Raw genomic sequence first — 27,701 nt, 5'->3', positions numbered from 1 at the left:
TCTCCTGAGCTGCTTTTTTATGCTCTGCCTGAGTTGGCACTGGCCCCTCTTTGCAAGCTTTGAGAAAGCCAGCTAAATCACTGAGGGCTACTGTGCAGGTACCCAAATGTGTAAAAGTACTCTAATGTGTTTAAGCAGTGGTTAAAAAAAAAAGATCTATGGAGACTTGTTAAATGTCACTCTTCAGACAGAGTAGCTAGTAAGATTTTTCCACAGTTTCTAAAATTCTAGTGGGGAACCATCCCACTACACCTAGCATAAGAGCCTTAACTGAGAGTAAAAATGTGTGCTACAGACTTTGGCTAAATTAGGTGGAAAACAAACAAACAAAAAAGTGGAAGCAATCAAGTCAATCAAAAGGATTGAACACTGCTAATCAGTCAGCGTTACACGGTAAGAGCATGGCTCTTGTGACGTAGATAAGTTCCTACCCTAAGCTGAGGGTGCTATTTGATTTTAATGGGAGCTTTCAGACCCCCAAACATGCCCGAAATTCCTGGAACACATGAAATGAACCACTGAAGATAGGGGATTACTTACAGTACAGAAACATCACAACCCTAAATAACGAACCCATAGAGTAAAGCTGCCACTGACTTTCTTTCACTGGTTGCAGGACGCAGCAGTTAACGACCCTCCTGAGGGAAGCAAGTTCATTTTCACACCTCCAGAGCTGTACCTGTTTAACAGCCTCTTGGGCAGCACACGTGCCATTGCAACGTGAATGCCCTCCCCAGAGCCACGCTTGTGAATGATACAAAGGACAGAGGGTTCATTTAACTGGTGTGGAGCAACAAGCTGCTCTTTAATTCAAACAGTTCTTGATACAAGCTCTAGGAAATTATTAGCACAGTATGAGCTCAGTGTTAAAATTCATGACTGTGACTTCTTGTTGCTGGTGAACGAGTGCATCACACGGGCCACCAATACACGTGATTCGCTTGGCACAGACAGGCAGCTTGAGAAATCTTCTGCTCGGCTCAACTTCTCTTTCAGCAGTGCTGATGCACCCTTGCACAGCAGGCCTGGGGCTCGACCCTGAGGCGATTAGGGAGCCGATTTCAGGATGGATCTCCTGCAGCTGACCACAGGGCACAAGTAACCAAGCGCTGGGGCAGCTAAGCCTTTTTGGGGACTCTTTCAGAACAATAAACCCTAAATGCACGCCCTAAAAAGGGGACACGCTGAGGAACAAGGAGCACCAAGAACATACTCCCACACCAGCTCCCACCACAGCTACTGAGGGAGGCTGTGAGACACTGGGGTATTTATAGCCGCGGCCGAAGAGAGCGACAGGCCTTCCAGCCAATGAGCAGCGCTATCCGGCTCGGCGCCCATTGGCTGCCGGCCGGGACGGCGCCCGGCCGGTGGGTGGGGTTTCCGCGCCGGTGGGCGGGGCGGAGCGCCGTGCAGTTGCATGGCGCTCGGGGCGGGGGGAGGTTGCGCGAGCCGGTTGCGTCGCTGACGAGGGAAGAGCGGGGGGGCGGGCGCAGGGGAGCGAGAGCCCCGGCGCGAGCCGACACAGTCGCTCGCCGCCGCGCCCGCCGCCCGCGGCTCCCCCTGCCGGACCGCAGCGCACAGGTGAGGATGGCAGCGGCGGTCAGCGGGTCCCGCTCCCCCCGCGCGCTCCGGGCCCCTGCTGCCGCCTTCGGACCCGGCTTGGAGCCGGCAGCCGGGTGGCGGCAGCTACAGCCGACTCGGCTTTTTGGGAGGCTAGGGCCGGACGTCTCCCCTCTCCGCACTCTTTGGAGTGGGTGGGCAGCGGAGGCGCTTCCCCTCCCAGGTCTACGGGTCTCTGCGGTGTCACCGTGAGGGAGGAGGGCAGGCGGGAGGCGGGGGGCCGTCCTGCTCCCCCATCCGCATGCATGCACCCTTCTGCGCTCACATGCACCTGCGTGGTGGGGGTGGTGTAGGGAGCGTTTGCGGCTCCTTCGCAGGACTTGCTGCCACCCCCTCCCTTCGCCCTGCGTTGGGGGTGCCCGTGGGGCGTGTGGAGGGCGGCGCTGGGGTCCGGGGCAGCGCGGCGCTGCTCCCCCCCCCCCCCCCCCCCGCTTCTCCGGCTGGGGCGCCCGGGGGAGACCCCTCTTCCCACCTTTTCTTCTTCTCCTCCCTGCGGGCTGGGAGCCCGAGGGGGGTTCGGCAGAGTTTGTAGTTTCCTGTCCCTCTTCCTTCCCCTCAACAACCTCGCTCCGATGCACCGGGCGCAGCGCAGCTCCCCGGACCGGCGCTCTCCCTCCCCTCCCATCTCCCGTCAGCTCTCGCCCTCTGCCGCCCGGCAGAGCTGGCGGCGGCCGGTGCCTATCTCCTCCTACCCGCCTGATTTTTTCGCTTCCCCGACTAAATAGCCGCGGCCGGGACAGAAACAGCGGGGAAGGTCCCGGCTAACTCGGGACGGTTTCCACGGAGGCAGCGGATCCCCCTTCCCCGGGCCTGAGGGGACTCGGCTGCGAAATGGCAGGGCGCCGACGAGCCTGAGGTAACGGCCGTTAACGGCGGCGGGTGACGGCGCGCGGGGGGGGGGGAGGAGGCGTGGACGCCCGGGCACCCCCCCGCGCGCCGCGGCGTTTGCTGAAGCGTTTCGATAAAAATAAGGTGGAAAAGAGCCTGTTTAGCAAACCTCCTCCTACCTTTTCCTTTTTGTTCGTCTTTTAATCGTGGACCGTTCTCCCGTGCCTTAAAGAACAGCCTTTAAATGCAGCACTGCTGCCGCGGTAGGTGGTTTTGCACCTCTCGGCAGGATGGGGTCTGAGCTCATCCTCTCAGAAGTCTGGCACTCTTCGTGCTTTGATTCTGCACCTTCCAACCCTTCAGCAACTATGTAAAGAGCCTTTGCAGGGGCATTGAAGTTTATCAGTTTTTATGGTTTGCAGTTGGAAATACGCTTTGTATGTATTTTGGGAGTGTCTGGATACATACAGAAACTTCTTAGTTTATTTAAGACTGATTCGGTAGGGTGCTGCTCAGCACCTGAGAGGTGTCAGGTACCATCAGTACGCATGGCCTTCAGCATCTAGCAGGGTCATTCCTGTCAGTCTGGAGCGGGAAAGGTTCAGGTCATATTGACACTGGAAAATTTCGTGGGCTTCATCTGTCTAGTTATACCCTGTCATAGCATCACCTCAAACTGGATTACCCCTCAGTTAAATTTGTTTAGTTTGTGTTGTAAATTACTGAACAACCCTAAAGTGACCACCGGGGGGGTTAAATAATCTAGGTGCATCTACACGTGGGTTTCTGCTGGTTTAACTACATGCATTTTTAAAAAGCTGGAATGCTTCTGGTTCATGCATGGCCTTTATGTATGCAGTTTGATATAGTGAAATGCTTGAATAATCATCTAAGTACTGCTGAGCTGTAGCTGAGCTGCTGGTGCCTGTGCTAAGAGGAGTGGTTACAACACCAGAAGAGAAGGGTAAAAGCAGAACCAGCCAACTCAAAACCATCATAATTATTAATTTGACACAATTTTGTGCATACTCGCAGCTAATTGAATCATGTTGCTACTCTTTTTTGTAACTTTTTGTTTTCTGAATTCTTTCAGGCTGTATTTTTTGTGGATTCATATAGTACAGGGAGAAGCCCTGATCACATCTTGATTTTATTGCAGCAAATGTAAAAATGATGCCCACATTTTCTAGCAAGGGGCAGTTCACTTCTCTTGCGCTATCAGATGATATTTTTACCTCCTGGTTGCCCTCTCTTGTTTGCATGTCGGACCAGCTGTCTGTTGCCCCCACTGGGATAATCTGTCTAGCTTGCAGCCTAGTCCTTTGTGCACACCTGAGCTGCCCCACAGAGATCTGACTGCTGCTAAAATAATGGTAAAGGTAGATTACAGTTTAAGCATCCTTGCTTCAGAGCCACTTTAGCCATGATAAACTGTTAGTGTCATTGACCTTATTGGTATCCTAGTCACTTATTCTGGTAGTCTGGGGAATCACCTGAACTTTCTAAATTCATGCAGACAGACCTTAAAAAACCTTGGGGTTTTGAGATCTTTGCCTCTCCTTGCTATTAAAGTTCACCCAGACTTTTATCTTCTCACCTAATTACTATTACCTACCCCTCTGGCTTTTATGATGTCCATATCCTATTCAAAGTGCTGGTGATATTTTCTGGCATGCCGTGCTCTCCATGCTAGCTTTTAGGTCTGTCAGTTGCCTTTATCTTTCATTGTGTTGAATTCAGGTTTCTTGTATCGTAAGGCCTTTCACAGTTCTCCCTATTCCTGCTCATTATTTTGTTTCTTACTGAATTTTACCATCCACTTTGTCTGCTTCCCGTGTACTTGCATTTGTTCCCTTCCTCATAGGTACTATGTGATTTCTGAGTTAATGTTTAAAGCCACAAACCTATCTGTGCATAAAGTTCATCAGAACAAAGCACATTACTAGCATTATATGTGAGGTAATCATAGTCTGGAGGTAAACACTTTCTGTAAGCTGGATGTTGTGACCAAGATTTGAACTCAAGAACATGTAGTTCTGCAGCTTCATTGTTCTCTTCCATTCATTTGTTAACCATGCCTTTTGGTTATATCTTGTTTTGCAAGCTCTTTGCTAAAGGTAGTGTGTACTGCAATGCAAACTTGGGAAGAGGAGTTCAGATTTGACTGGAATCTCTTGGTACCATAATAATAAAAAGTATTTTTTCCCTGTTGTTCTAAATGCACCCAGGCAAGAGAGTGACAGAGGTTGCTTCCAAGGAAGATTCAGAGCAAGTGATTTATTGCTGGGTCACATACTTGCATCAGATGTAGTTTATAGTGGGGAAAAACTGTCACTGCCTTAAAAGAATGTTAAATGTTAATGTTTGAACTACTGTAAAGGATGATTTAGCACTTTAAAAACTAATCTACCCCCCATCTTTTAAAGTTGGTTAACTTATTTCCCTATTCTCTTTGTCCTGCTCAGTTAGGACAGTGTGGTTAGATGCCGGCTGCGTTTGGCCAATTGAGGATTTTCTGATCCCAGGATATGGAACCTTCCTCTGGAATAAAACTGAACTGTAGGCAATTTCTGTGCTTTGTCCTTGTGCCTGTGTGGCAGAGATAGAGGAGTGATATGGTCATATCATGGCATTTTGTGGGGCTTTTGGGTTGTTGCCAGCTGGTGTAGACTGGGCAGTCTCTGCATGTGTGACTGTAGTCTGTGCTTTAGCTGCAGCTAAGCTAGGGGAAAAAATGGTTGTGGATGGATCAAATACTCTTGCACTGAGCAGAGGAAGATGAGTGGTGTAGGTTTGTAAATGCTGTTTAAAGCTCTGGTTTCTCAATTTGCTGGGGGTGGTTTTGCTGCTGCAGTTACATTCAGCCTCACTGATTTCAGAGGGGTGTTGTCAAAGTGAGCACTTAGGAGTGGGGCCTTGAGCTGCTGGCTTCCTGAAAACATCTCCTGTATCAGTTCGTCACCTGCCAGAGTGACATGTGATCTTGCCTTGATTTTATGATAAAACTGTGATGTTGGTGATATGTATGTATATTTGTCCTTTAACGACCAAATTAATGTGAAATACAGCTCCTCCAGATACAAGCAGTCTTAACAGAAAAAGGACAAATTAATTTAACAATTTCTATTCCTTGAGCCAAGACTGAGGCAGTGTGAGGGGGATGCGTGTAAGCCACAGTAATGAGCATATAGTAGTATTTCCTTGCTGTACTTTGGTACCTGGGGGACTCTTCTAAACATTTTTAGCATAATCTGTTAAAATTTTGTTTCCTTTAAACAGGACTAGAAGAATAAAAAGAAGTTTAATTTATGAGAACCATAAGCTTACAAGTTTGGAATGGATTGATTTATGATACCTCTGGTATGTGAGAGCTACGTCTCGTGTCACTGTTGGCCAGCTGCTGCCGATGGACTTCAGCTGACTTCATTGCAGCAAGCCCAACAGATAGGTCCTCATCACTAATAGAACATAAACAAGTGTGATGCTGAAATGAGATGAGGCTCCGAAATGGAACTGTGGCCACTGTGTTAGTTTTCATCACTACTTTCCTCAGTTTGTCCTGGTATACTGCGTGGCAAAATGGGAAAGGTAAGTAAAAGGCTCCAAAACCAAATTGACCTTCATGTGGCTGTATGGCAGAGGAATGAATAGTACAGACATGTGCACTGCTGCTGTATGTTAGCAATCTGTAAATTGCTTGTTGACTAGCTCTGCTCCAGAAGGTATTGCCTTGGTGAGGAATAAACACCTGCTAGTAGATTCAGGAAAATTAAATTGGAGTGATCCAGATTTAAAAAGAAAAAAAAAAATGTACCTAAAGGAAAAAAAAAAAAACCCAAACCTGAAAAAACCCAAATTCTGCTGTTGGAGGAAGGGCTTGGTCCAGGCTGAATAGTTGTGTTTTGGTTTTTTTTTCCTGGTTTATGGTTGTTGGAAAAACATATGTTCTCTGGTTTTTTTTTTCTTTTTTTTTCTTTTTTTTTCCTCTTTTCCCCATGTAACATATGGCCAATGGACCCGGCTGGAGAATGTTATTTTTGGTGCTGCTTTCTGTCTTCCCTGATGATTCAGTGATGGCAGTGGCAAACTGCCAATCAACATTGTTGAAAGACTTGTCTTGCTGTCTTTGAATGAAATGTAAAATATTTCCTGTCAGACTATGATATAAGAAATAAAGTAATATGAGCAAATTGACCAGGTAATGGGAAATGGATCTATTATAACAACAGAGCAATCTCATGAAATAATGAAGTAACCAGTGTGTAATAGACTTTTACCTTTTTATTTATCTTTGTTGATCTTATTGCACTCTGTGTGAACCTTAGAAAATTCAGTTTTTCTGAGGGTCAGAACTGTTTACTGCAAGTAAGGTGTTTTGGTTTTGTCCTTCAGTAAAGCAAATAAACTTGTTCAGCAATGGTTTCTAGAAGAATAAAGGTTGTTTGTTTTTTTTTTTTCTTTATAAACATCTGATCTCTTGAAAAATAGTAGACTGTCCTTCAAAGATCAAGTAATTTTAAAACACATATTCTGTCTTAAGTGAGATTGCTACATGGTTTGTTCTGACTGTTCTGTGGACAATGTTATCTTCAGTTGTGCCTCAGGTCCAATAAGAGGAACCTGAGATTTTCCAGGAATACTGTCCGTTGTAGCACAGCCAACTTGTAACCCTTATTTAAGTATAAAAGAAGCAGCTAAGTTCTGTGGCATATTGAAATTATTTTCTTTTTTCCCCCATTGGGTGCTTGTAGGAGAAGCAGCTGCTTTGTGGTGCGATCTCTGCTGTAGCAGTTGGTCAGTAGGCTAGCCTTCTGAATGTAAGCAGCAGGAAAAATGTTAGGTTCTCAAGGTTGTGGTAATGTGTAGATCTTTTAATTGGACAACAAAAGCATAGATGTGCCAAAGACTGACAAGAAAAGGATATCTGAATAGCACTGTAAGTAGTATTTTCTTCATTTTGACTAATGCCACATTCTGTAGTTACATTTTATGTTACTGATTTCATTTCTTGCTGAAGAACCTCACAAGTATTTTGCTTTCACTTCAGCAAAGATATATATCTATGAAATTCTTTCTCATGCTTTTTTCCTTTCTTACTTGACATATGATTTACAAGTCGTGGTCTTTTTTGTCAAAGCATAACACAAAAGTCTCCATTAAAAGAAATTACAAAAATCTGCTATTTGGAAAGTACTAGCACTTGGTGACAATTTAAGTTTTTGTTGGTCAGACTGCTCTATTTTTTATACTGGTTTTTTTTTTCCATCTGAATGCTTAGAATCAATACTTTCTTAATGTTGGTATGAAAGTTCTGCATTTATCTTCTTCCAGGTCTTGCTGTTGAGCATTAAGATGGTAATTTGTTAAATAAAAATCAGTGTTACAAGACAACAGTAATGTGTTAATCATAAATCAAAGTTATGAACCTATAGTCTAGATAACTTGCTCTTAAGGTGTTGCTTCAAGAGAAATTTGTACATAGAATATTGGTTTTTAATTTTTATTTTACTTTTTAACTTATGTTTAGCATTTTATAATTTGCACAGGTTGTCTAAAACCAAAACAGATTTGAGTTCATTTAGTACCATGTTTTCAATCAGAGACATTTCTGCACCAATGGAAAAGGTTCAGGGACTGATGATACATATTTATTAAGAATTTTTTTTCCAGCTTGATATCATTTTATGTTTATTTAGTAATTCATTGATAGGGTTTTCATTACAAATTTTTGAGTGGCTCAATTACAAGCAAATACAGCGCTTGCTGTACACATTCACTGAAAGGCTATGGGGTGTCACATACTTTGGTCATCATCTTTGTTATCCGTTACATTTGTATGGGATGCACTAGATTCCTGTAGGTATTTGTCAGTCTTTGGACAGCAAAGTAAGTCTACACTTGGAAGGAAAATACTATTTCAATTCTTTTTAAAAGAAAAAGCAAACCCCCAAATTGCTAGCTTCTCAGTGACAACTAAAACAAATTTTGCTTTTTAAAAGCAGAAGCCTAGTGCCTTGTTTCTAACAACCCAAATCCAGTCTTCAAGTGATTAATTTTAATTGAGGAACTAAAAACTGGGATAATTGTCACTTAAAATGCAGAATCATTTGTAGAATAGCAATAAGACTGGGATGATGTGATATTTTTGTAGATCCTGTCTTCTTCTAGTAAATGTACCTAGTCCCAGTCTGTGCAGGATAGGATTTAGACACTTCAAAGCGATACAGACTTTGGTACTAGTCTAAAGTGCAAAAATCTGTCTCTGCAGAACAGTGCTTTACAAACTTTAAGGATATGCTGAAAAGTTGTAAGAAGCTGAAGGAAATGCTCTGTCTGAAGTGCTGTCACTGGAAACAGCATGGCTTTAGCTTACCCAATAGTCTGATTATGTAAACTACCTTTGGTCGTTGGAGAGAGTCTTCAAAATTAGGCCAAGATCTTTGTCACTTTCTGGACCCCATGCAATGTCCAGAAGCACTGGAGTTGTAAGGAAGCAGTACAATCCCTGAATACACCTGGGAAAGACCTCTCCTGTAGGATTCATGAACAAGAGTTGTAAGACTGCTTTCTAGCAGTTAAAAATGTGCCATGGTTAGCACAAATGAAGTAGATGCTGGAAATCAAATCTTACCAAAATGCCAATTACTTCGGTGCACAGAAGGACCACTTTTAAAATATCTGCAGTCACGTCACAGTTAGTCAGTTCAGTGTAAGCTGTCCTTTAATTCCTCCTAAGAGTGAGCTCTTATGCAAGTGATAACTTTATGCTTAATACCATCTCTTTTGACTGAATCATGCTTTCTGGTACTACTGACCTGCTCAGGGTCACAGGTGTTCACCAGTTCATTTGTGAGCTACAGAAATGCAGTGGTTTTTTTATCCTGAAGACACTGCTCTTAAGATCTAACCAGTACAAAACAGTACTGTGTACCTATTACACCAGTCACAAAAATTACATCAAAGCTGTTGTGTGCTATGTAGAGAGCGTAGTCTTGATGCTTTCATCTTTAATGTGACTAGTGGTCTGAGTACATAATGTTCCAGGAAGAGCATTAGGCTCCATAATGCTCAAGAACCTCCTCTTCTTGGGTCAACAAACTTCCTGATGCCTGTCACCAGCATGGAAATTTGGAAGGAAAGTGAATAACTTTACTGAATTAGGGCAGGTGTGGTAGGATGAAATTCCTCAGCAAAGCATTCAGCAACCTCGTCAGTTGCTTCCCATGTTAAAGTCCTCCTCTGATCCTCCTGCCTTTGATTAAAAAAAAAAGCAGAACAGTTTTTCATTTAAAGTATGCATGCTTTGTCTTGGTGAAAGACAGTAGTTGGCAGTGTCTTGTGTCACTTCTAGAAGCCATTTGGCTACTTGAAGTGGTGAGGACATGTACGGAATTTGTATTGTGAAAATCTGATGCAACTTAACCCTTCAGGATTGTCTAAACTATGTAGTTTTTGGAGCAATCTGAAGGAGTGTGTGTCATCTTTTTCCCATTTAAAACATATTCTTTAATGGTGAAGAATTAGTTGAAAAAGCTTCTGTTTTTCAGTTCATCCAAGGGTGATGTCCTAACTGTAGGACCTCCTCACTGTGTGAGGATGGCTTATCTTGGTACACTGATTTAAATTCACATGGGAAGACCTCCAAGAGGACTTTTACTTTTGAGATATTTAACTAGCTTCCTAGTTTGCTGAATATTCACTCATACTTCAGTAATGGTGGTTGGTTACTGTTTTGTTTTAAGCATGTTGTTTTCTCTCATTTAGAGAGAAAATAGCCTGGGCCGTATAATAAAACTGTTGTCTTCTTTCTCCTCTGGCTGTTTTCATAAAATTAGAATTACTGCACTGTTTCTCAGCCACAATAATCATAAGTGCTGAAAAATATCTAAACGTAACAACAAGCATAAGAAAACCTAACTGAGACTAAAACAAAAAACCTCAGCCAATGATTGAAAATTTTGGAGTTAGAACCAGGTATATTAATTCCCGGAGGGAGAATAGTCCTACAGAACCATGGAGGAAACAGGGCAAGGAGGACAGGATATATATTTTATTTTTTTCCTTGGCAGTGGTTATGCAAATATTCTCTTTAAAAATAGATCAGAAGTCTGAGAGACACATGTTAATATTTTGCAACTATAACCCACCTTAGTTTATGCTTTGATCCTAAGAGGAACTGTTATTTGAATAAATGATGATTACAGTCTTTTGGCTGCATGTTCTGATTTTCATAGTTATGTGCTGATTTCCCACTGATGTGAATTAAGACTGACCAACCAAAAAAGTTAAATGGACTACAAACTGGGAAGAGTGGAGGCAGGGGAAGGGAATGGACAGGATGGGATGCTAAAGTAGAAAGTGCATATAACAATTTATGCCAGTTTGATTGGAGAAGAGAGGTCTTTTTTTCTTTTCTGTTAAATAGAAGGGAAGTGTTGGTTTCCTTTGGAAATTCTGTTGCTGATCTGCTAGGAGCTGAAATTAAAGGAAGTAGGAGTTTCCTTTTTCTTTTTAACGCCAGCACCTGAATGTTACACTGGTCTTTAAAATACACTTCAAGCTTGGTTTCCGAAACTGCCAAATTGGCATATAGCTTATTGATATTAAAAACAGGAGTTGAATTTCATTAAAGCCAATCAGGAATGTAGGTTTGGAATGGTTACAAGAGTCCTGTACAGGTAGTGAACATGCTGTCCCAGGTGAACCGAGCAGAATAGGTATATATCCCAGCTGTTCAGGTGGGCAGTGTTTAGATCTGCAGTATCTTTGTGTCTGTCTTGTGCCTGTTGCAGCAGAACTTCTCTGACACCAGTGATTTTGGTGAGCTGCCGTGGAAAGGATCACAACCAATGGGGCTTTTGCGACACTGACTTGTCCCCTTGCTTTTTCTGTAATCTGCTAGCTAGGTTAGCTTGACAGTTTATGGGATTCTAAAACTTGGTTGCTACCAGAGAGTTTAATGTGACCAGACTCAGCCAGCACCTTGTACTGCTCTTGACTGTGGGGAAAGGCAATACATTCATTCAGCGTGGCTTCCCTTAATACTTCAGCCTAAGTCTTCTATGCTTGCATGACTCTTGCTTGCAAAACGTTGGTTGCTGCTCCCATGCAGACACTATCATGTGAGTAATTTAGCCAATGCAGGAAAGTAAGTTGTAGCTGACCCAGCTGCTCATACCCTGACAGCTCTACTGTAAGAGATGTGTCTATGAATGTATCTACTAAGAAACCTTTGCAATGGATTGTAAACCAGCATGTATTTATCTTCTTGCTACTAACTGTCTTCCTAGAGTAGTTACAATAGATACATAGTCACATTTTTAACAGTAAGCAAGAGGGGCTTCACAATGATCTGTCCTTGTTTTGGTGGTGGTTGATATATTTTACTTAGTGAATCTGGGTGATGAGAAGGAGAGATTTCTTACTAAATTTCAAACAGCACCATGCTGGGAAGAGCAGTTGAAGGTAGGCAGAGAGATTGAAGTTTAAAATAACTTATGCAAATTGGAGACCTAGTCAGGAAGGGGTGTGAATGGAGGGTTGAAGGTAGGTGAAAGTGCCCCAGACGAAACACAGGGTGCAGTAAAGCAGAAGAAAATCAAATGTATACATAAAGAATGGGGAAGAAATTCAGTGTTAAGATTTTAGCTAGGAATGGCAGTTTACTGTAAATCACATGCTAAGCGTGAGTCATCACGTTATTGCAGAAAACAAAAGAAATTGAACAGAAAAGAGGTGTTAAGAAAGTAAAGAAGTATGAAGTCTACTACAGCAAGACATAGGAAGTCGTCTTTCTGCTCTGCTTGGCACTGTGTCCACTTCTGGATGGTGCACTGCAAAGAAAGCAGATTCATTAGATGGAGTCAAAGGCACAGCAAGTGATCAAAGACCTAGAAAATCTACGCTGTAAGGGATGGGTCAGTGTCCTGACATTGCTTAGCTTAAAGGAGAGGTGTGAGAGGAGAGACAGGAAGATAATTTTCAAATATTTTTAAAAGTTCTTGCCAAAAAAACCCCAAACCAACACCCCATAATCTATTGTTTGTGGCCATAGTGAATAACAGGATATATGGGACTGAAATTGAAAAGGAGAGCAAGCTTAGGTAGTGGAAAAAGTTTTTGTACATACTGGAGTAGATTGTTGGGAGGGGTGAAGAATTTCCATGTAGGTATTTTCAAGAACAAGTTAAACCAGCGATGACAAGTAGAAGGCACCAATACTGTGTTTGGTACCAATAGAGATTTGGGCTAGCACAGAAAGAGTGAGTTATACTGGTTTTTAAAGTCAATATGACACTCCCAAAATAAGTCTTAGATAAGGAAGACCTACAGCTAGCAGGAATCATCTAACTTCAAACTAGCTGTCTTGCTGAAATCAGTTTTGAGCGGGGGCTTGGACAAGATGAGCCCTAGAAGTCTCTTCTAACCTAAGTTTTCCTAGGTATTCTTAACCTTTGCCAAGTTTATTTCTTCTTGTGCCAAGAGCAACATGCCAGTGCATTTCATTACTAAATAATATTGATGTTTGCACGAGATGTGTGAAAGTTGCCCTTTATTATCATAAAATTTGATCCCTTAAAATACATAAAATGTTTGCTTGGATTTTAGCAGAGTCACTTAACTGTTTATTGTTAATGTCCACAGCCCTTTCTGTAGCTAGGAACCATGAAAATATTGTGTTAGAAAAATCTCAAAAAGTGACTTGTTTTTATTTTCAAGTGTGATTTTTTTTTTTTAAATTTTTTTTTTTTTACCCTCACTCCCACAGTTTAGGTAGTATGTTATTCAATAACCTTATTCCTGCTGTGTAATCACGACTTTATTTGCTGCCTGGATAACAAAAAAGCTTTTTCCATTATTGATACAATCTTTAGGATTAGAATTCTGCAAGTTGTTTCTTTTTAGGATGAGACACTGGTAAGTCTATAATTCAGGTTTTTTTATAATGCACTATGTTTTGTTTTCCTGAACATGGCAGAAAGTGAATAGAAAGTGGTTTCCTTGCTCACAGTGCAAGGCTTTATTCCAGCTAGTCTCTGCGTAAAAAGCAATTACTCTACAGTATTTTAGAGCTGTGCTTCCAGCTGCTTTTCTGGTTGTCTCCTTGGCTTTCACGCAGCTTTCTGTCTATTCCTGTGGATGCTTTCCACAGACGTGCCACCCATCTATCTAACAGTAAACAACAGAAACCCTAATTTTGCTTATGGCAGTATATAATTTTACTATCTTATGCTCAAAAGAATTTAAAAGTTTCCTATGCTTATCAAGCGTAAAGGTTGCTATTGTAGCCTGCAGATACATAGTGGTCCTACATATCAATGCCATGAACATGTAAGTTTCCTCAGACAGTTCAGAGATGGGCTGAACTAAATCTTTTTTCCATTACAAATTACTGGTAAAGTAGCTGTGTAAATAAACAGCCCTCATGCTTAGTTGCACAGCCCTTAGAGGCAAACTGTAGAGGTGCTGTTGGAGAGAGATTTGAATAAAACAAATGTGATGGGATCACATTTGACTTATAAATTTGTTGTTAATTTGCAGTGATGTGGGAGCATGGTGAAGTTTTGATCCTGAGCTGTTTGCAAGGAGGACAAGTTAGAAAGAATATGTTCTCGGAAACAGACCTTGTTCAACACAGTTGTCAAGGCACAAAGAGACAAGGAGCATCAGCAACCTTAACCCACTAGCACGTGTGGAAATAATAATCAAACTTTTGCAATGCTTGAAATTTGTGCCCAAGCTAATAAGAATTTCTAAAAGTTTCAGCTCTTGGAATAGCATTGTTAATTGTGAGGTTGTAGCACTCTTCTGAACAGTTATCTTTTGATGGATGAATTTTCTTCTAATACTAAAATGTTAAACACTTGGCTGTGGAACTACCATTACTAATCTCATTTTAATTCAGGAAGCTAGCTTTTCTTGCTGTAGTTCCTGGCTTGTATGTGTATGTTTCATTGGTTTCTGAGGGGAGGGAAAGGAATAGTTTAAAGCAGGAGTGTGTTGATTTCCATGTACAGAAACACACAGAGTTACTGACAGTTCTGTGGTAGAAATAAATCATGTTAAAGTTTTCAGAAGCTTTCAGGTTGTCACAGCCGAATGGTTGCTTTTTCTTTCTGTGTCATGGTTCTACTTTCCTGTGTGCTTTGTTTCCTTGCCACATCGGTCTGTAGCTGAGTTAATCTATCTAAGAATATACAGCATCTTAACTTTCAAAATCCGAGCCCTGAATGTTCAACAGTGTGTAAGCATATAATATGGTGCTTGTTGGAGAAGGTTTGGGATACATACACATGGGTTTTCCTGGACACGACTTCTTTTTCTTCATGGAAATCTTGTCTGGGCAGAAATCCTTCAGATGCTGAGCTTGTTAGCCCCAGATGGGTGGATGCTGCTGCACAGGCATCCTGTTGCTGATCAGGTTACTGCATGACCAGAAATCCCAACTGTGTACACAGATTGTTTAAGTGTGCACAGTAAGTGACAGCTTTGGGAAGTTTTATGTAAGTGCATATTTATGTTAAGTAGTTGCTGAGCAGTTGCACAATAGACATGCTTTTGGGATGTCTGAGAGGGGTCCACCATTCAGTTACTGCCTGGTTGGTTGGTGTATGTGCTGTGAGTCACATCCTGGAGGATGTATAGAGGTGCATGTGTTGTAGAGTTTGTTTGCGTGGAAGCGTCAGGGTTAAAAATTTTTGCTTTGCGCAAATTTATGTGTTGATCAGGGAGGTTCTAGACAGAAATAGGGGAGACCTTTCTGAAACTCCTGTGTGTAGACATGTGGTGGTAGAATAACTGTTTTCTCTACTGATGTAAATGGGATGCATGCATTCATAGGTAGAGATGACCTTTTTAGGTCAGGGCTCATTTTCCCTTGTTCTCCTCCTCCACGCTGCTTTACTGAGAAGGCAGCTGTATACAATAAATGTGCAATTTTATATTACACAGAGACACTGAAAAAGAGACAAATGCTTTGCCCTGTATTTGTAATACATTGCTTTAAACCTAACTGTATTTAACTTAGTTTGATAAAGTTTTTAACTTGGAATGAGCTGTAACTGAATGGAAGACTTTTTTTCTTTCATTTGCATTTTGGGCATCTGGAGATGAGTTGCATTGGGTTTTGTGGTATTTTAGCTATGCGTAGATTACAATGATCAAAGATTTGAATTGGGTGAATTTGAATTTGTCCTCATGCAGGAAAAAAATCGATGCTAGGACATTCACAGTATGTCCGTATATTCAGTACCAATGGCTTTGAGTTGTTCTCTGGTGCAGTCATAACGATAAACTAATGACTCAGATAATGAATGTAGGATGGCTGTTAACTTTTTTCAGAAGTTGAACTGTCACTGCAGCTTCTTTTGCCTTAAGATATGCTGCTGTATCTTCTTTTTCTCTCTCTCACTCCTTTGTAATACTTTTTTAGTCTGTCCTCCTCACTTGGTTCAAATTTGGTGTTGTCAGTAACACTGTATTCCAGTAACTTTGGAGGAAACAGGGTGTTAGGTCCAGGACAGAGCCTCTGCTTGGCCCCATGGATGGAGGGAAGGGCTGGAGCTCAGCTGCAGTGTTGGGCTTTGCTAGCTGAGCAGCCACTGCTCATGTTCCTGCTGACCAAGCAATGGGTGCAGAGCTCTGTCTGCTGCAGCACTGCTGTCTTTTGCTAGTGGTTAAAGGCAGATGCTGTAAATGCGCGGAAGAAGTCTGTCTGTGGGAAGACATACACAGGTGACAGCATGAGGAGTTGTGTGCCAAGGGCTGTACACTGGTTGTGCTGGCTGGGGCTACAGTGGCAGAGAAATAGAGGGTCCTGGGATGTGGACGGGAGTCTTGGGGAAGAGCTGGGGCCACTGGGATGGAAGTTCCTGTAAGTGAGAAGGGGTGGAGAGAGCTGTAGGAAAACAGATCTGTGAAACTTGTGTGGATGCAGTATCTACATTCGGGTTTGGGTGTTCCCTCCCCACTGCACAGTCTTGGCTCTCACTAGGCACACAAAATTAACCAGAGTGCCAGGTGAGAGAGCTGTTTTATTTAAAACTCAAGCAGACATTTACATGTAAATTGTATATATTAGTTTTTGATTGTTCGTGATACTGCTAGTTTAATCCTTCTTCAAAGTGTAGGACAAACTGCTTGTGAATCGTGTTTGCAGGTGTATTTTTGTACTTGGTCCTCTTTTGAATTAGTGGAGAGTAGCCTTCTGGGTCTGGCAAGAATCTGTGCTTAAGCTGTTTGCTTTTATCTGTATCTGGTCTTGTGATGCATCTTACTTAACTGTTTGTACATGTTTACTGTCGTCTTTAAATGCACCATAGAAGAAAAAGGCATTCGTGGCTACTTTGTGATGTTGTTTATTGAGATGTTATAGATGCATTTCTCAAATGGAAATTAAATGTAGGAGGCTTATTGTTATGCTGAAGGCGGTGTTGCCATTTGTGGCATTTAAGTGAAACTGTAGAGTTGGTGACTGATGCAGTTGAATCTACCCTTCATTCTCAAAAAAAGCTTTACAGCAGATTGATTTCTATACTGCAATAATGGCATAAAAGTAATGGGACAGTTAATAGAAACTTCTGTCCTATGGCTATATTGATTTGCATCTTTCAAAAGTAAAAATGGAATTTCACATACAATTTTTGTAATGCAAAAAGTTTTTTGAACAAATCACCAAAGTCTTTCCTGTAAGGGAAAATCAAAATATACTTTATTTCAATTCATTTTTATTAAGATGTGGTTTATAGCCACATGATGCTTCTTGGAGCTCTTCTTCTGTGGGAATAGTTCCTACACTCTGCTAGTTCTTCCACAAACTCTTTGCTTGTTGCAGAAAGGATCAATGTGGAAGTTATTATTCTATTCAGAAACCTTAACCCATTTGAAATACAAATGGAACCACATTCCCTGTGGTGTTGTAGCATCACAAACTAATGTTCAATAATATTGATGAAAAGTAGTATAATGGGAGAATAATTAAAATATGTAATTAACACAGTGATTTGGGAAAGTTAAACCAAAATATTAATTTTCTGCACTGAATATTTTGGAGACTCTGTACTTCTCACCAAAAAATTTTAAAATTTCAGCTGCTTGTACCACGTGACACATTCCAATGACCTTAGTCAAGTCTGTCTAGAAACCAAGTAGTGCCTTCTCTAACCTTGTGAATACATGTTTGTTGCTTCTTCTAGATCATTCTGTTCCTGTTTATAGTTTTGTTTGCCATGATGGAAATTCTGATCTGTTAAAGTATATTATTTGTTTTAGCATTTGCATATGACATAAACATGTGGGTTCATCCTGTCCCCCTGCCTTGATTTTTTTTTAAACCTTTTACTCATTTTCTTTTTACTCAAATGAAAGTTGCCTGTGAAACGATGACAAAAGAAATATGATACATAGAGACCATGTTAGAGTTGAGATTAAACTAGTTTCAGGTGCCCAACTAGAGTTGAATTTTGAATTGGCTTAATGCCATAATTACAGGCTTGCGATACACCAGTGCTCCCAATTGCATATTGATCAGCATGATGGTCATCTCTAAACCATACCTGAATCTGTGTTTTTTTTCAAATGCAGACCTATCTGTGTGTATTATAATGGTCCTCCTAATTAGAATTTAAGTCTTTCATAAATATTCTTTAAATTATACTTATTATTTAAGAAATTCGGCTGTTTCCAGAACGAAAAGGACTAAACTTGCACCTTATTCTCAGTTTTTAACCAAGAATTTTTTATTTCATCCTTTGAATCAGGAGGTCCCTCAACACTAGGCACTATGGGAGGCACTGACTGGCTTTGGTTCCAGCTGTATAGCTAACCTTGTGTTATGTTAGCAACACAGTTTACTGGTGTAACAAGAGCTGGAGAAGGGAAGAAAGTAAGTTGATTTCAGATCAGTTTTTTGAATTTTCTTGTGTGTAGTACATCACGAATACAAGGAATAATGTTTGTAACCTTTGACTAAAACTTTATCTCTTTAATTTTAAAATGTAGCTATAACTGTAGCTGTTAAAGCAGGAAGTCGATGTGGAAGCATCAGATATGTAAAAGATTAAAAAAAAAAGTGTAGAATGCAGATTCAATTAATGACTGGCTATTTGCAAGATATGAGTGACAGGATTAGAGGAAGCTTGAATGATTGCCAAATTGATTTGGAAAATTGGTTTAGTGTTTGTGCACCCTGGTTTGGATAATAAACATTTTGAACAAAAATGTTTTTACTGTGAGCTCTTATGGAAACTTGTTTTCTCTTCCAGATCCCTTTTCCAGTTTTAACTTCAGTCAATAATAACAAGAATCAAAGACCCTACTTTCATGAATTCTGTTACAGCAGAGAACAGTATTTTAGTAAATGGAATTAGAAGTTCAGTAGCATACGAAAAGGTGGTATGCGGAGAAATATTTTTCATTTAAAAAAAAAATATAAAAAAACCCCTCCATGAATTTGAGACTAGATAGCATGAATATTTTGATTTGATATCTTAATATAGTTATATGTGCTTGTTTGTAGGAAGTAGCTGAAAATATTGTTTGATTGAGGTCTGAGGAGAAACATGAGATGTCACAGATGACTTGTAGTCAAACTGACTGTAAGGAGTCGAATTACCTAAAGGGTAATTACATTTGTTTACGCTGTCAGCAAATCTGTGAGTATTTCAGGTGAAGGGGTTGTCTCTTGTTCTTTTTTAACAGATGTGAAAGAATTGTATTTTACCAGGGTTAGATTTTGGTATTATTTTTAGTGTTGAAATTATGATACGACACAGAGATGCTGATCGTTACATTATAGAGCCACACTTTGCTAGGATGAGCATAAGTGATTATGGCATCTTTCATATGTCTTGTTAGACATGAGTGTGATTAGCTATTACATAGTTTTAAGAAGATATTCTTGTTTATTGGTAGCAATAAAGTGTGCACACATATAAACTAAATAATGGAAGCAAACATAATAAATGGATGCGACATGTATGCTTAATACACGCGTTTCTGCAGAAATGTAGAATGTTTTGTTTTATTTTAGTATATTAAAAAAATGCAATGGGAATGCTTTCTTTCAGCTAGTGTGCTTTAGTCCTTCAGTGTTGCCAAGAATGCAGGCTAGATATTGAACTATCCTGTATCTTCAAAGTAAAGTGTGTTTCAGTGCTATGATTGTAATGCTTGCCTGAACTGGAGCTTTGTGCTTGCTTCAGCAGTAGATCTTCTGCATAAGATTTTAGTCAGAGTTGTAGTGTGGCTTTTTAATTGACAGTTAGTTTGAAAAAGTAATAGCGATGTGATGATCTTTGTAAAAGCTGTCACTGGAAGTAGTGTTCCTGTTTTTGAGGTAATACTGTGATGTTATCGTTGACCATTTCCTAGTTTCTTTTACACTGTTGTACACTTTGAGTCTTGTGCGAGGCAAGTAAGAAGTATCAAAGTGGAGGGTTTTCGTGAAGGTTGTTTGAAGGTAATTTCTTCTGACACTGGAAAGAGTTAATGTCCAAATTACATGAATTCAATAGTTTGCATAGTCTGCTGAGCTCTTTTATTTGCCTCTTAAACTGAAATCTTTGTGCTATGTATGTCTACAACAGAATTTGCAATAATTTTCCTTGTAGAGCTTTGCTGTTTGGGAATAGAATCTATGAAGCTTTTATTTATTCCTTAGTGTTTCTATTCAGGGCTAGAGATGTGTTAAATGCTGATTGCTTATTGTAGAACTGATTTAGCATATGATTTCAGTGACCTTTTTATATCACTTTCCCTTTAAAGAAGAAATGCCAGCAGAGTTGACAGTGCTTCTTAGCACTGAAAAGAAAATAAAAACCAAATAGCTGGAACCCCCAAAGCCCTGAGGATTATATTCATCCGTAGAGTCCTGGGCTCTTTTGTTTACTAGGCAAAGAAGTATGAATGCTAGTTAACAGTTGGATCAGGACAAATAAATTGCAAATATGAGATTTCTTTATTTTTTTCCATCGTTGTAGCTTGCTGTTCTTTATTTTAAAAGAAGACTTTCAGCTCAAGTGCTGCCAATAACTCTTCTCAAACAAATCGTGTGTTTATCCTTATTGTCTGAAGCCAATGCACAGACAGAACACCATATGCTTCTGTTGACTTGACCTCCTTAGTCATGGGTGTCTGGATATATTCTGATATATTATTCTTTTTATTCCTTGTGTCCAAAGGAACATTAAGACCCTCTGTCAGCCCTCATCAGTGGAGACTTGAGAGTGGTGTCATAGTGGATTTTGTAACTGTATAGGAAACTTTCTAAATTGTGACCTTTCTGTATTAAACAATTTGTATATAGAGGCAAAGGTGAGCAATTGCATCTGGAGACATTTAAAACTGTTCCTGGCTGCTCTATCCAGCTAATAAAATACCCCTTAAGTAAATCATTCATCAGTTGTCACAATTCTAGTTTGGTGGCTTTGGCTTTCTGATTGCTTAGGATAGTTTTTCCTCTAGGAAAATTTTTTATTCTGTAGCTTTTTAGAAAACAAACAAAAAAACCAAAAAACCAAACCTGCCTGTTGTACTATTATGTGCTTCCATTTTGATTGGTAAGCTGCAGGATTTGTAGTGTATTTATATTAAAGATAAAAAAAATGGGAGGGGAAGCAAGTTCTCGGAGTCTGATCTGTTTTGTACTCCCATTTTTCTGCTTTGTTTGTATATGTGGAGTCTCTGAGAAAGCAGGGGATTTTACTTTTTTGAAAGAATGTTTACAACTAAATTGATTCTGAAATTTACATTTCAAAATAGGAAGGTTTTACCAGTTGATGTTACAAAGGATCATATTCAGATTGCTTTAAAAATTTTAGTGAAAACAACTTCAGCTCCTGCGGCAAAGGAATGTTTAAACAAAACTATCTGGACTGAGATTGCATCAGGCCCTGAAAGTTTCAAAGCAAACACTTCAGACTTGTGCTAGTGTATTGGAATTGGATAGAACAAAAAACATTATTTGTTTATACAGATCCTTGAAGTGCAAAATGTGAACAAGTTGCAATGAAAAATTAAGTAATTATAATTTTTGAGTTATTTTTTTAAAAATAAGTTAGGAAAACCTGCAGAACGAACCTCCACTCAAAAATAAGCTGTTCTTCACAGTGAAAGCTACTTGAATAAGCATTTTTTAAAAATACTTTTAGTCCTGATAAGTACATTTCTATGTGGAAAACAAGGGCAATAAACAGTAATTCTACCAGATTGTTTTGGTAGATTGGAATACCGGATTGCTGAAATGACCTGTCAATTTGAGTAGCAAGATTAGGATAAAAGAATGACTTGCCCACTTGTTTTCTTAAATCTTGATACAAGACCTTTTTGTTTGTTTGTTTGTTTCATGAAGCAGAAAATGTTTTGTCATGATTAGTAGGTTGTATTTTTTGTATGTAAATCATCTACCTTACTGTCTTTAATTTTACAGAATAATATACTTATAAAAAAATCGCATATTCTCTTATCCCTTCAAAATAATAAAATAGCTTTATGAACAGGCGTAGCTACAAACTTTGTAAGTAAAAAGGCCTACAGGATCAAGTGTTCAAAGAGGACTGATAAAATTTGACCTTGAGCAGTTTTCTTAAGAGCTTTTATTTATAGCATGTCTGTTGTTAGCATTTACAATGTACTGCTTTATTCCGTATTTGCATAGTTGATTACTTTTCTGCTTCAGATTTTATAACTCATCATAAGTTGCTTATAAAAGGTTTTAATTTCACTTAAGAGCAAGGAAGCTAATTAGTTCATGGGGAGTAGTCATCCATGGTAATGTATTGTAACATTTCAAGGACACCTTGTATCAGCTTTTAGGCAGTTTGGAGGCAAAATCAAAGTCTGATTTGTAAGCACATTTAAGATGTAATTTTGGGGGGCAAATTTTGTTAACACCTTCTTTATTCTTCATTGTTTGACATTGCTGGTTATAAATATGATTTGTGCCTGTGTATAGGTTTTGACATTTGATAATTACCTCAGCTTGTTACAATGTTTTGCTGTTTTTATAAGCCTAAATGTCACAGGTGGACTCTGGAACATCTTTAATATCTCTCGTGTGGACAGCTTTTTGGCCATGCCTGTGTGATTGGTTTCACAATTCCTCTGCTCACCATTCCTCAGTTGGACATTTGAGAATGCGGTGCTTGATTTGTGTCTCGTGAATATCTTCTGAACTCTGGAGTCACTTCCAGAGGGCAGTGGAAGCAATGTTTGTATTTCCTCAGTAAAGGCCACTATATATTTCTTGTCTGTGCATCTTTATGTGGATGCTGGATGATTGTACAGTGCAATGACAGCAGGATTTTGTATTACAATATTGGGTAACCCTATTTACAGTTACATTTTGCAAAACCCACACAAAATAGGAAATCTAGCCTTTGTCAAAAAAAAAGTGTCAGTTTTAAGATGAAGTTGAAAATTACTTAAGTGCTAGTGTAGCAAGAATTTCTTTTGATTTACTAGAGGAATTCAGTCTTTGTTTTGACTGACATTGGAAATAATTTAGTCCGCCACATATTAGCATAGCAGGATTTTAGTTTAAAAGGATATCTGTTTGTGAGGGACAAAGATGACTATTTGATCAGGTGATACTGCAAATGTGATAGCTTGTAAGGTACTCGGGTATTACGGATCAAGCATGGTCTAAAAAATACATGTTGCGTACATCTTTGTGAGAGTGAAGTGCAGGTCAGTGCAGGTGTTGTCATGACTTACTGGATACTGGTGTACTTGATAGCACAATTTCATGGATCACCTAAAGCATCTGAACAGATTTTAGGGGAAGTGCAGAACTTAATTTTTTACCTTATGTAGCTGAAACAAAGAAACATTCTTGTAAAAGCTATGCCAGATTGAATTGGCTGGCATGTTGACGAAGCCCTAATTCATTGAAGAGTAACCTGCTCTTGCTACACCCACTGATTCTATAAAAAACTCAGTGTGGAAGCTGTCTGTCCGTTAAGAGCTGTATTTTGTATCAACCTGTAAATTGATCAACAACCTTGATGCAAGCATATCAAATTAATACAGGAAGCTTGTTACTGTCTCTAACCTGTGGCATGACGGTAACTACTGTGGGGTTTTTATAGTGGGAGTAAATGAGTTGTGGAATAACTAATCACAAAAGTACCAGAATTAGCACTTACTACACTGTATTCTCACAGATTCAAACATTTATTTAATGGCAGTTTAATAACTCTTCAACAGAGTATACAGAAAAATGAGACATTTGCTGTGGAACCTTTAACTTGTAGCACAATTTGCTTCAGCTGAAGCCTTTTTTTGTTGTTATTCTTGTTTTTTGTTTTGGTTTAGTTTTTTTCCAGAAGGTGCAGGCTTTGTTGGTTTTGAGTGAGGGTCTAAGGAGAGGGACCCCTGGGGCTGGAAGACGAAAACTGAAAGGGTTGTCACGAGGGTGGGCCATAAACTTAACTGTTACATTAGTGAATTTAGTACTATTGCCAGTGAGATGCTGTTTGTTTGAATAATTATTTAACTATCTCCCTCTTGGATGGAGGAGAGGTCCTGCCGCATCAGGTATCTGTTCCCACTCTTACCCATTTTACTAATTGAATATTTGTGTGCAATGCTTTGTTGCCGACCAAAGCCTTTTGTCTGTGTGTCAGACAGCAGTCAATTCTTCCTATTCCTATTTAATGAACAAAGGGGGTGAGAGGTTTCAACAGTTCAGTTGGGTAAGAGCAGGAAATATAAATCAGGCCTACAGTGTGGTAAAGCTAAGCCCTCTGTAGTTGTCTTGCTGTCCTTTATGAGTGTCAAGTCTCTGGCTGGTTACCTTTTTCTCTGTGTGGCAGATCCGTCACTTTGGGTATTTAGCTGATCTGCGGTTTGAAGGAAGATGCAACTGCCTGCTGTTGATATGGGAAGGTCATAAAGCTTTTTCTGATCTTGTCGTCTGATGCATCTGCCTTTGGAGACAACCAGCCATACCACCATAGAGCTTTTGAGTAAATTATAGCTTACATCCCGCCCCCCTTAAATACAGTCACCTTAGTTCAGTATGTTCCACTTCCAGTTGTGGAAATGACCTGTGATTTAATGTGTATGTGAACCTGCTTAATTTATAAGATAAATAACAGCTTGCAAAGCTTTCATACTGCTTTTTGTGTTGTAGATGGTGCTTCTTTTAGCAGACAGAAAGGCTTTCCTTGAGGGAGAATGGCAATACTAAATGAGAATCGCTGAAATGTTCTTGAGGTTTGTAAGGGTCTTCATGCAATACTGTTTTCTTCTACCTCCCTATGCTCCCCCCCCCAAAATAAGCAGGGGGGGGGGCATGGGGGCATATTATACAGCAGCCACATATCTTTTTTTCTTCTTTTAGAGTGGCAGGGTTTTTACTGGAGGCCAGGCTATGTTAGTATGGCTGTTGCAGGCTATGTGGAATCAGAAGCTTTGCAGACATTGCCAGAAATGTGAACTTCCCTTTTTAGATGGTTTCTGGCCCCTCTTCTTTGTCCACTGTTTAACCCATTTCTTGAGAGAGGCATCTCTAGAGGGTCACAAAACGTCTCTGATTCTGTAGTGCCTGTACCTCCTTTCCCTTGTGCAATGTTAACAAAGATGGATGTGTATGCATATTATCTAAATACATGCTCCTCTGTGTTCCTCTTCTACTACTGCCTAAGGTATATAAATAAAATCTTGTGAATTCTTGTATATCAATATAAGTATGCATTGGTCAAGACTGTTGTGTACTTACATGCTCTCAAAAATATTGAATTGCACCTGCAATCTCATTGGTGGATCTAAGTAGTTCTTCAGATTTCTAAATAGTGAATTGAGTATTTTCTGGTGATTGTTGCTTTAATAATACCAGTATCTTGACCAGGAATCCTATTCAACTGTGCTTTCTGTGTTTTAAGATTAATGTTGACACACACGCACATATGTACAGGTTTCAAAAGTGCATTGCAAGTGAAGGTTAGGTGCCTAGGTTCTTTCTTCGATACTGACCCATCTCCATTTCCTTTGTGGGTGGTTTATGGTGAAACTTCAAACAGTCAGAGGCAGCAGAATTTTGCTGATTCTATAGATGTCTGTACTCCACTCAATTTAAAAGTACACCCAAAGTAGTTTCCTCACTGGCAGGCTTGGGGTGTTAAAAATTTTCATTTTGCTAAAAAAGTAACATGAACAGAAAACCTAAGAGCTGTTGATGATTTTTAATGGCACTGAAGCTGAATAGCCATAGAGTTGCTTTGGTTGTGTTGTTTCCAGGGTATTTTTGCCATTTTGTTGCTCGGTATGTGTTTCACTTGGAGTTATGATACAGTGAGCATCCTGTCAGTGCAGGTAATTTACCTACAATTCAGGCTGCTTTTGCTGTTGTAGTTGAGCTGAGATAATCTGCAAAATGCTTTTGTAAATTCAAACTATACCATATTTTTTGTTCCTTTACTTTGATGCCCTTTTTTATCCCAAGGGAAAGCTCTTTGCTCTTAAAAATCATGGGTTGAAGTACATAAACAGATTAGACTAGTAGTACAAAACCCAAAACTAAGAAACTAGATATATGCTGAGATGTTCAGAAGCTCCATGTTGAGCTTAGGAAATTGGTATCTGGTTAAAACTTTGCTTATGAGCTGTCTAAATTTGGAGCAAAAATCAAATGATGCAATCAAGACTGTGTGTGGCTAAGAGGAGAATGGGCTGAGTTTGTAACTTAGGCTAATGGTGTCTTTTTGGAATGACTTCTTTTTTTTTTTTAAAAAAAAAAACAAAAACAGTTGCTTAGTAGGAGAACCATAAATAACCCAGAGGAGGAAGAGTAGGCTGAGAGCTGAGATTCCATCTCTGGTCAAAACCTTGCAAACCTTCACAGTTTGATTTGAATTTTTAATTTTCAAAATTCTGCATCAACTTTTAAGTGAGCTTGTCTAAATTCTAGGTTCTGCATATTTAGGAGAACATCTTGCAACAATGGAAAAAAAGTTGGGAAAACAAACTACTGAGTGAGTTGAAATAGTGTTAACTTTCCAAGAAGTGCGCAGCATCAAGCCAGCTAAAATATTTAGGTTTTTAGCTTCTGGAGTTTTGCTGAAACTACTACAGTTTAAGAGTAAATGATGAAGAATTAATGCTTTCAGTTCTCAAGTCCTTTCTTAACAAGATATTTCATTGGAAGTATGAGGGCTAGTTATTTTTATTTGATCTTTTTGGCTTCCAGAGCAAAGTATGGAAAAGCATCACCTTCTCATTTCAATGTAAAGTAGTATATTGTTCTTAAATAAATATATGACTGTATGCTGAAATTATTGGAGACCAAATGCATTTGATATTGGCTACAGCTGCTGTTAGAGGGATGTTTTATTTGTCAGAAAATGGATATGTTTGGGGTTCTTCCATCAGCTGTATAAGGCCAATAACTTACTGTCTGAATTCCTTCCTTTGTTTTCTTAAAGTACTCTAGGTTTCAGCATAAGAAGGAGAAAAGTAATTTATAACATTGTAGAAACAGAAACTTTTTTCATGATGGTGACCACTGATCTCTGTGACTGTTTCCTTTATGGTTTTAGGCTCAGTATTTTTCTTTTTACTGTAACAGCAATGAAAAAAAAAGTGATTTTATACTTTCTGACATGAAATCAATTCAATTTCTTTAGGTTTTAAAGAAACCTTTGAACAATAAAACACTAAATGGTCAAATGTGTTTTGAAAATATCAGCTACACTATTGACTTTTTTGTATATACAATGCTTTACAAGTCAGCTTGTCATAGAATAGAATATCTCAGTTGGAAGGGACCTACAACGATCATCTAGTCCAACTGCCTGACCAATTCAGGGCTGACCAAAAGTTAAAGCAGGTTGTTAAGGGCATTGTCCAAATGCCTCTTAAACACTGACAGGGTTGGGACATCGCCCACCTCTCTAGGAAGGCTGTTCCAGTGTTTGACCACCCTCTCAGTGAAGAAATGCTTCCTAATGCCAAATCTAAACCTCCCCTGGTGCAGCTTTGAATCATTTCCATGTGTCCCATCACTGGATCCCAGGGAGAAGGGATCAGCACCTCCCTCTCCATGTCCCCTCCTCAGGAAGCTATAGAGAGCAGTGAGGTTGCCCCTCAGCTACCTTTTCTCTAAACTAGGCAAGCCGCAAGTCCTCAGCCACTCCTCATAGGATATGCCTTCCAGCCCTTTCACCAGCTTTGTTGCCTTCCTCTGGATGCGTTCAAGGACCTTCACATCCCTCTTAAATTCTGGAGCCCAGAACTGCACACAGTACTCCAGGTGA

General features: G+C 39.9%; 1 protein-coding gene and 1 long non-coding RNA gene across 4 annotated transcripts in view; one reads left to right on the top strand and one right to left on the bottom strand.

The window, feature by feature from the left end:
* Window positions 1-771: 771 nt before the first annotated feature.
* On the bottom strand, window positions 772-2,264 carry LOC138681885 (uncharacterized). Its single transcript, XR_011322087.1, has 2 exons — window positions 2,093-2,264; window positions 772-1,038 (listed from the first exon to the last, which is right to left on the bottom strand). It is a non-coding gene; the product is annotated as an uncharacterized lncRNA (long non-coding RNA).
* Window positions 1,399-27,701, top strand: part of MGAT4A (alpha-1,3-mannosyl-glycoprotein 4-beta-N-acetylglucosaminyltransferase A) — an 80,226-nt gene continuing 53,923 nt past the window's right edge. Inside the window, exons 1-2 of one of the 3 annotated variants that reach the window (XM_069770036.1) lie at window positions 1,418-1,581; window positions 5,728-6,036. In XM_069770036.1, the coding sequence (XP_069626137.1) occupies window positions 5,943-6,036 (94 nt within the window). In that variant the 5' untranslated portion in view covers window positions 1,418-1,581; window positions 5,728-5,942. Of the gene's footprint in view, window positions 1,582-2,360; window positions 2,477-5,727; window positions 6,037-27,701 lie in introns of those variants that run through there. The other 2 variants (XM_069770037.1, XM_069770038.1) reach the window with 2 other exon arrangements.

This window comes from Haliaeetus albicilla, chromosome 25, assembly GCF_947461875.1.
Source record: "Haliaeetus albicilla chromosome 25, bHalAlb1.1, whole genome shotgun sequence".
NCBI classification, from domain to species: Eukaryota; Metazoa; Chordata; class Aves; order Accipitriformes; family Accipitridae; genus Haliaeetus; species Haliaeetus albicilla.
This window is presented reverse-complemented; position numbering and strand designations above follow the sequence as displayed.